Source organism: Rattus rattus, chromosome 5 (assembly GCF_011064425.1).
Source record: "Rattus rattus isolate New Zealand chromosome 5, Rrattus_CSIRO_v1, whole genome shotgun sequence".
In the NCBI taxonomy this organism is placed as follows: domain Eukaryota; kingdom Metazoa; phylum Chordata; class Mammalia; order Rodentia; family Muridae; genus Rattus; species Rattus rattus.
The window spans coordinates 9,761,308-9,770,539 of record NC_046158.1 but is presented as its reverse complement, the minus strand read 5'-3'; the positions used below and the strand labels follow the sequence as shown (position 1 = coordinate 9,770,539).

At 47.3% G+C, this 9,232-nt stretch overlaps 1 protein-coding gene across 1 annotated transcript; it reads left to right on the top strand.

Annotated features, from left to right (window-relative positions):
* The first annotated feature begins 930 nt into the window (after window positions 1–930).
* LOC116900009 (alpha-endosulfine-like) lies at window positions 931–1,944 on the top strand. Its single transcript, XM_032901811.1, has 2 exons — window positions 931–976; window positions 1,089–1,944. Exons 1-2 carry the CDS (start codon window positions 931–933, stop codon window positions 1,547–1,549), a joined length of 507 nt encoding a protein of 168 aa, XP_032757702.1. The 3' UTR covers window positions 1,550–1,944.
* The last annotated feature ends 7,288 nt before the right edge of the window (window positions 1,945–9,232 follow it).

The following is a 9,232-nucleotide window of genomic DNA, read 5'->3' as shown; positions in this document are numbered from 1 at the left end:
TTGTCTTTAACCTTTCCCTTTGGAGTTTGGATTCCAGAAAGAGCAAACCCTCACTGGATAAACCCTCCCAAAGCCACCGAGGGGCACAATGACCCTGGAACAAAAGTAATCATCTTCTAGGAACCATATTGGTTCACTGGGGGGAAGATGGCTACCAACGAAGTTGGTAGTTACAAAAACTCATCAGATTCTTCCATGACTGGAGCTGAGATAATGTTGGGTGGGACTACACTTCGGTCAATGTGCATCGACTCAAACCAAACCTCATGACGGTTACCCTTAGTGAGGGCTTGGAGATCATTGATCCTTTTATCTGTGCTTTTCCAAATGCGGGGCCCCACTGATTAGATCTCCTCTCTGTTTTTCCTCAGGACTCATCTCTTTAATGGGTTAGGATGGAGAACTGAGCCTAGACTTTAGCCCTAAATCTCTATTAACAGTAAAGACACAAGACTAACTGACACCAACCGGACCGACACGGCCAACCCAGAAGACTGCCACAACCACCCTTGCCTTTGCTCTGTCATGATGGCAGCTCCATCCAATTAGTATAGCGAGTCAGTGTGCACCTGACACAGTGACACATCTGAAAAATTCTATATGAAGACAGGGAAGATTCTTAAGAAAAAATTCCAGGAGCTGGAGAGATGGCTCAGTGATTAAGAGCTCGAACTGCTCTTCTAGTGTGAGAGCTAGTATTTTTCCACCAGCCTCAGACAGCCCCTCCCATCCTGTCTGAGGGAGTACAACAATCAATCCTGTCTGGGGCAGTTCCTGAGGTCATGGGGAGCCCTGTCTTCACAGCAGCACTGCCTTAACATTATCTAAAGGAATGCATTTCAAGGACCCCTGCCCTGGTTTGTAGCAACCTAAGGCTCACCAGTGCCCCCATAGACCCAATCTCTATCACTGTAACCCGTCCTTTGTGAAATGTATAAAACTGTACGGATTGTTCAGGGTCGCCTCTCCGCGAGAGGTAGGTGGACCCCAGCTTGCTGGAAATAAAAAATTTCCTCATGCCATTGCAGCGTTCTCTGGTCCCACGTCTCATTCACAGGAATCTCCTGGTAATTAAGACTCAGGTTGAGATAGTGACAGTAGCCAGAGCAGCAGCTCAGGTTGTCTCCGTTTCCCCTCCCCCTTCCCTTTTCCGGCTGACTTCCCGGGCCCTTCACTGCACAGTCCTGGTCCTGCCACGTCCCAGAAACAAGAAGAAGAAAACACTGCGGAGGAAACCGGCGAGGGAGAGCAGGATACACAGGAGAAAGAAGGTATTCTTCCTGAGAAGGCTGAGGAGGCAAAGCTAAAGGCCAAATATCCAAGCCTAGGACAAAGGCCTGGAGGCTCCGACTTCCTCATGAAGAGACGCCAGAAAGGGCAAAAGTACTTTGACTCAGGAGAGTACAACGTGGCCATAGCCAAGATAAAGAACAAGCAGCTACCGAGTGCAGGAGCAGACAAGAACCTGGTGACCGGTGACCACATCCCCACCCCACAGGACCTGCCCCAGAGAAAGTCCTCGCTCGTCACCAGCAAGCTTGCGGGGTAACCTGGGCCCCTCTCTTCCCCTTCCTCACCCACTGGGCTTTTATATATTGTAGGCAGGGAATGGGCACCTAGTCAGAGCTCAGCTTGCCGACCAGGGAATACATTCTGCTGGGGGCTTAGGTTGACGAGGGGCTCTGAGTTCATGTCTTTGGGTAAATTGAAACTTGTATACCCTCACGATAGCCCAGTAGACACCCAAGAGTAGGAAAGACTAGGAGTGCAGAACACTGCAGCTTTTCCTGTGGTGAGAAATGTAGAAGATGCAAATTCTCCTGCTGGAGGAGCAAGTCCTTGGACAAGCTGTCTTGGAGCCGTGTGACAGGTTCAGTGTCCCAAGGCTGAGTTGACATGTTGGGAAAGGTGGAGTGAAGGAGACGCTCTCTGTGCTTCTAAGTGTGTTGTGTGCTTTGTGTTCCCATCATGGATGTTTAGGGAACCTTCAAAGGAGAGGGCATTTGCTTGCCTAAAACTACAGTTGCCCACCTAACCCCTCTGCTGTGTTCCTGCAACAGTTGCCCTGCTTCTCAAGGAATGTAAAGTTTAATGGACGTTAGCTACTCATGAAAAAAAAAAATGGTGTATTTTTAATTCAGCATGTGTCCTGTCCAGCGAGTCCAGTTATTCAGGGTCCGGAAGAGGCTCTACCTGAGTGTCAAGGGAGGGAGAAAAGGAGACCAAGCAAGGTTCTGCTGTCAAGGTCTCGTTTATTGAGAGGAATGTACAGCATTTAAAGCTCTGAGGCAGGAATTGAAGCTTGGGGTGGGGGAGTATTGGGAAGTGCCCAAGGATATAAGGTGAATCACTAAACTGCAAGATATCCTCCTTAAACAAAGAGGCAACAGTCTTCCAGGGACATGTTCTTTGAAAAGGTCGAGCCCTTCTCAAGAATCTGCTCAGGGTCATCCGGTGTTTGCTCAGGCTGAAACATCCTGTGATTGCTCCCTGAATCTTCCTGGAAGAGGCTTTTGTCCAACAATCTCATAATCTTACAGCAGCCACCTTAGGGGTGAGCATCTGTGGCCATACAGCCCAGAATCACATAGCCACCTTGAGCTATGCAGTCACAAAGCGGCCAGACCCAAATCCAATACGGCTCCCTACAAGCATGTTGCTTTTTGAAAGTATTATGGGATATGGAAAGAGTTTAGGAGTTGGAATACGTGGGCTGCAGTTCTTGTCCCACTCAACAGCACTGATGTGTGAGCTTGACCAGGTCTGTAGCCTCTCTGGATTGATTCTGTTCCTCATCTGTAAACAGAAGGAAACACGTACAGGCTAATTCTAACTCTAAAGTCCTACATCTGCCATTGTCGTACTGGTCATCATAAAACCAAAATCTCGGCAGGCCTGTGGCTGAGCCTTAGCTCTGTAAAGCTAGAAGTGCTACATGGGACGAGAGAGAGAGTTCAGACTTAAGGGCCATCGCTTCAGACAACAATCTCATAGGTGTCGGGTTTTTTTGAGAGAGAAAAAGAACAAATCCGAAAAGGCTGGCCCTGTACGTGTCTTGACTCTGCCCACTTTCCTGGGTCTGCCACTGACCCTAGCTGCTTCAAACCTGCTCTGGCAGCAGATGGATGGGCCTGAGGAGACAGCCTCACTCGCTGTGGCCTCACACTTCAGATGTAGTCAGACACTAGGTGTATGTTAGGCTTGGAGGAAGAAGGGGTGAAGGAAGCTGGTCCCCAGAGCTTAGTGCTGCTGCCAGCTGGAGCAGCTGGTCCTTAGCAGATGATCGTGGTGGAGGCCGGAAGGAGGGTGCAGGGAGGGAGGCAGCAGCCTGTCTTGCTGTGTCATCACGAGTTTGGCCTGGGTCTTACTGAGTGTCACCTGCTCGTCAGCAGCAGAGAGGGCCGGAATGAGAACTGGTCAAAAGAGCAAGTTGGGGCAGTCTCTCTCCCCTTCACAGATCCCAGGGTGCCCTTAGGTTGTCTGGCGAGTCTGCGGATGTGTGTTAGGGAAGAGACATGTAAATACGCTCTTCTGGTCTGGCCACTGCTCAGGTCTCTGGCCATCGTTCAGATAGGGCAGACAAAGGGTGGTGAAGAAGGAGTGGAGAGCACAGGATCCCTGGTATCCCTGGCCCCCAAACTCCTTGACTCTCATTTGTAATTGTATATAATTTTTTGTGGTTTTTTTTTTTCAGAGCTGGGGACCGAACAGGGCCTTGCGCTTCCCTAGGTAAGCGCTCTACCACTGAGCTAAATCCCCAACCCCAATTTTTGTGTTTTTTGCTCCATTTTCTCATGCTGTCATGTCATCCTTATCAGAAGTCCATGTGGGAGGGGACAAAGCCAACGTCACTGTATAGTTTCTTCAGTGTCCAGCCTGTTGTACATAGATATGTTATATATATATATAATTTTGTAAAAAAAAAAAAAAAAAAAAGACTCAAGTTGAGTCTTATACTAGGGATCCTGAGTTCAATTCCCAGGAACCACATGGTGGCTCACAACCATCTGTAATGGGACCCAATGCCCTCTTCTGTGTGTCTGAGACAGTGACAGTGTACTCACACACATAAAATAAATAAATAAAATGCTTAAAAAAGAAAAAAAAATTCCTCTTGCACCTAATCTGGCAGAGACTTGATATGCCAGGGTCAGGGGACACTCAGGTGGAGGCCCACTCTCTCAGAGAAGGGAGGGGAGATGGGAAGAAGTGTTTGAAATGTAAATTGATTAATTAACTAAACAGAATTCTCAATTCTCTGCCATTCCCTCATCTTAACTCACGAATAAACCTCTCTATTGAAGTCTGCCCATAGGACGAGCTATCCAAAATCCTAGCTGATGTGACTCAGGTGTTCTCTCTCCTCTCCCTGCTCTCCTTTCGACACTTTCCCCTCCCCCTCTTTATCTCTTCCCAACCCCCCCCCCAAGTGTACTTTTAATCTATAATAAACTCTCCCCAGCTCTTTACTGTGCCTCACCTCTGCAGTACTCTTATCAGGGCACGACCCTTAGTGGAGTGTTCAGGTCTTTGTGCCTTCCCCGCCATTCACCACCACCACCAGCAGTGACAGCACTGGTGAGCCAACTAGAGGGTCACCAGGAACTGGTGAACTTTCTTACAATGGAAATGCCATTAGAGGATTTGGTACTTGACGAGTTCTCCACAGGCTCCCATGTATGCATACAGTGTACTTTGATATAGACAAAACGCTCATGTACAATAAAAATAAATCTTTGAGAAAAACCATCAAGCAAAATAACAATAAAAAGCAAAAATAACCCCTCATCATAGAAACATCTCCTTGCAACAGACAGGAGACTGTAACAAAAAAAAAAAAAAAAAAAAAGCCCCAGCTGATGGTAACTGCAGAGAACACAAGCCCCGCTACATCTACAACACAGTTCCTGACCTAAGGCTTGGGGGTCACAGCAGAAAAGGAAGAGGAAAAAGCTGTTAGAACAGGATGTTTGTGGTGGCGGTTCAGCTCCTAGTTCTAGCTCCACCCGGTAAGTCACACCAACTTGGCTGTCTAAACAAGATCTGGATAACAGCAATAGAAATGCTAGCAGAGAAGGGGGATTTCCTGGCAGGCCTTAAATGCAACTAAGGCATGCCGAGAGTGGGAGATAGTTTTCCTCAGAGAAGAGCTCCAAAATTGGGTTTTCAGTACCAAGTAGTCAGTCATGCAATCACTATGTTTCAGTAACATTGTATGGATTGAGCAGGTTGTACTTACACATTCAGAAATAAATACATCGATACATAAGAAACCAAGAAATAGAAGCCATGTATTTAAGAAGGGAGGAAATGATGCAATTATACGTTAATTTCAAAAATATAAGTATAACAAAAATCTAGGAGAATTGTTTTAGTGAGTTAATCATTAAGGCAGGTTGGTGCCACACCTTTAACTCTGGCACTTAGAAGATAGAGACAGATTGATTTGAGTTTGAAGTCAGGCTGGTGTACATTGGGAGTTCTCTGAGATTAAAGGCATGCACTACCTGTAAGGCTCAAAGTGAGTCCTAACTCCAGGGAGACCCCCTCCCCCCAAGTGAGACACGAGAATGGAGTTCGATGCAAACACGAGGTTTATTTTTCCATCAGGGTTGATCCTCACTCAGCCCCTTGTGGCAAGCGACTAAAAGGTGGCCCCGAATGGCTATAACAAGCAGTTTTCATGCTTTTTTGGGGTACAGGTTATATCAGCAAGGTTACAGTTTAAATTCATTGGCTAAGCATAGTGACCTTTGAGTCTATTGGCTAGCAAGCATATGACATACATTCGAACTCTATCTGGGTCAGGTGGCTATCAGTCAGTAGTACATTCTGTGATTTTTCAAGAATGTCCCTGCTCCTCCCGGAGAACTGTGGGTGGAGAATGAAACTTGGCCTAGCCTTAACCCAATAAGGGAAGCTGGTACTTGGCCTAATCTTGACCTGAGGCAGTGGGTGTAAGGCTGGTGAAAGCCCCTAGGGTCCCTCACAAGAACCCCATAACCTACCTACTTTCTACCAGGCCAAGACTTAGTTGCTTAATACTTCAGTAACAACTAGGGCCTTCATACCAAAACATACCTGTCAGATGCTCCATGCTACACACGCACACGCGCGCGCGCACACACACACACACACACACACACACACACACGCACACATACACACACACACATACACACACATACATAAACACATACACACACATACACACATGCACACACACATACACATACATACACACATACACACACGCACATGCACACACACACATGCGCACACACACATACGCGCACACACACACACACACACATACGCACACGCACACACACACACACACACACACACACAGCTTGTCTGGTTTTCCTGCCTGCATTTCCTCCTTTTGTGGAGTGGGTTATGAAGTCCTGCTCCTGCTATGCCCATGAGAACTCCTACCCTGGCCTAGCGGTATTTCTGTCTTTTACTCAATGCTGTAGTTTGAGTGTCCCTCCTCCACCCAGACTTGAGATCCAGTTGCCAGTGGGGTGTGTGTGTGTGTGTGTGTGTGTGTGTGTGTGCATGTGTGCTCCAGACAGTGTGTTAAGTAGGTCAAGCAGTAGTATTAAGCAGCCTTTAATGGTACTGGGAAAAAAGCAGAGGCAGGCACATCTCTGTGAGTTCAAGGCCACCCTGGTGTACAGAGTGAGTTCCAGGAAAGCTGGGTCTACATAAAAAGACACTGAGTCTAAAAAACAAGAGAAACAAAAATGACTCAGGCATTGTAGCACACACAGTCCAGTTCACAACCAAGTGACCAAGTGACAATGCCCTGTTCAAACAAACACCCCCCACTCCTCAGAGAGGCCCAGGAGGACGTCCCCTTACCAGCAATGATAGCTGTGTTGTATAACAGCCACACACACGAGTGGGTTACTTATGAGCTACTTGCTTGTGCCTGCTTACATGTCTGTGTAGCATGTGTGTGGGTGGTACCCTCGGAGCCCAGATGGGGGTGTCGGATCCCCTAGAACAGAGTTAAAGACAGTTATGAGACACCATGTAGGTGCTAGTCACCAAACCCCAGGTCCTCTGCAGTTAGGTGCTCTTGAGTAAAGAGCCATGTATAGAAAGAATTCTAGTAGAATCACTGTGTCTAAGGTAAACATTCAAATGAAATAGCTTTCTCACTGGATCTAGAATAAATATTAGCATGGATATTGTTTTCTGTAAGTCCTTACACCTTTGTGGGAAACTGAGTGTTTCCTGTGATTTATGGTTGTTTTTCTGAGGGACCTTAACAACAGCCTTTGGGTTATTTTGGTCACAGGACAGTCCTGGCACACCCAGACCACCTCGCATTGTTGAGTACTGGAGACAGTGTTTAAGGCCTAAGGTCAGGTCACAGGGATGTTTTTCTTCAGAAAACATAGATCAGGGGTGTTGGTTTAAGAAACCTGTTTTACCACCACCACTACCACCAAAAAAATAAATAAACTTTTGTGAGCAATCAACAAACAAGCTTTTGTTAAGTTGTTCAAGATTCATCCAGAGGCTGGATCCTGCCGCTGCCAGCAAAGCCTTTTAACATCCTGCGGTATCTCTCCGATCAACTCAGAACACGGACACCATTTCTCCAGCCCTAGTTGTGAACTCTGAAGTTTCCATTGTTGTCTGCCAGACATGAAAAAGGATACCCATAACCCAGGAGACTGAGGCAGGACGGCTGTTCGAGATAGCTGGTGGTCACATCACGGCAATAGTTCAGGAAGCAGAGAACAGGATGGAAACAAGGGAGGCTGCAGCCCTCGGGGCCCATCTTCAGCATCCCTCCACTGGCAGCCATAGCTATAGCTCCAGTGTGGCACAAGGGAACACACAGTGAAGTTAGTGGACAGATCGCTCTCGTTCTGTAGAGCCTCAAACCCGAACAGGGCTCAGGAGGCAGGGACGGGGACAAGCTGGCCTGCTGTGTCCCGAGCTCAGGTGCTGACCCAGTCTGATCCCACCGGTGGGCTCAGCTTCTCGACCTGACTGATGACTGGCACAAAGGGAAAAGGACATCCAAGGAATAAGGCCCTTGTCAGAATAACGACCTTTGATAGGAAAAGTTTCCCCAAAGCCACGTCCCACAGAGCGCCTGCACCACTTGGGGACAAGCTACTTAGATACAGCCTTTGATACGTATGGATTCAAACCTTAACTGTTTTCTTGGAATATTTTAGAATGTGCGTATTTTCACCCTTTCATAACCTTAGCACTCCAGCCACCCGCCTAGCTGTACCTGCCCAACACCCTAGCTAGATCTTTTTTCTGTTAGTATTGAAATGTACTATTTTGAATAAATTTTGTGTAAATCAAAGGTATGAAATACCTAGAATACAGCAGCCTAATTATATATTTGTATAATTTGTTAATAAAAATTTCCCCACAATACCACAAAATTCTTTTAGATACATATTTTTTTTCCTTTTTTTTTCAGAGCTGGGGACTGAACCCAGGGCCTTGCACTTGTTAGGCAAGTGCTCTGCTGCTGAGCTAAATCCCCAACCCCAAGATATATTTCTTTATTTACATTTCAAATGTTATTACCTTTCCCAGTTTCCTGTCCAAAGTCCCCACCCCTCCCCCTCCAGGTGTTCCTCCCCCATCCATTCCACTTACTCCCCCCCACCCCCCACAACATTCTGCTGCACTGGGGTCCAACCTTGGCAGGATCAAGAGCTTCCCCTTCCTCTGGTGTCCCAACAAGGCTTTTCTCTGCTACATATGCAGCTGGAGCCCTGGGTCAGTCCATGTATAGACTTTCGGTAGTGGCTTAGTCCCTGGAAGCTCTGGTTGGTTGGCATTGTTCATATGTGGTCTCAAGCCCCTTCAACTCTTTCAATCCTTTCTCTAAGTCCTCCAATGGGGTTCCTGTTCTCAGTTCAGTGGTTTGCTGTCTAGCTAGATCTTCACTTCAGTGTGAAAGACGTCCACTGCAGGCTCGAAGGACTGAGCTCATGTCATCAGGCTCACACAGGTCGTGCTTTACCCATAAAGTCATCTCACCAGCTCTCTGGGGTTTGTGTATCTGTTGGGTGTATGTGTACCTGGATACTTTCACAGGAGCTGGTGCTCGACTTCCATCGTGCTGATGCAGGAGCTCTCCCCTGTCCGTTACTGTGTATTCCGGGTTAGCTGCCAGAGCTCCCAGGCCAATTCTCTATCTCCCATCTTTCAGTGAGTACCAGGATTGCACACGCATACCACA

Bases quoted from the DNA above. Each gene is read 5' to 3' on its own strand.
- LOC116900009 (XM_032901811.1), top strand. From the start codon at position 931: ATGTATAAAACTGTACGGATTGTTCAGGGTCGCCTCTCCGCGAGAG. The intron at 977-1,088 runs GTAGGTGGACCC...ACTCAGGTTGAG, and splicing joins GGGTCGCCTCTCCGCGAGAG to ATAGTGACAGTAGCCAGAGC.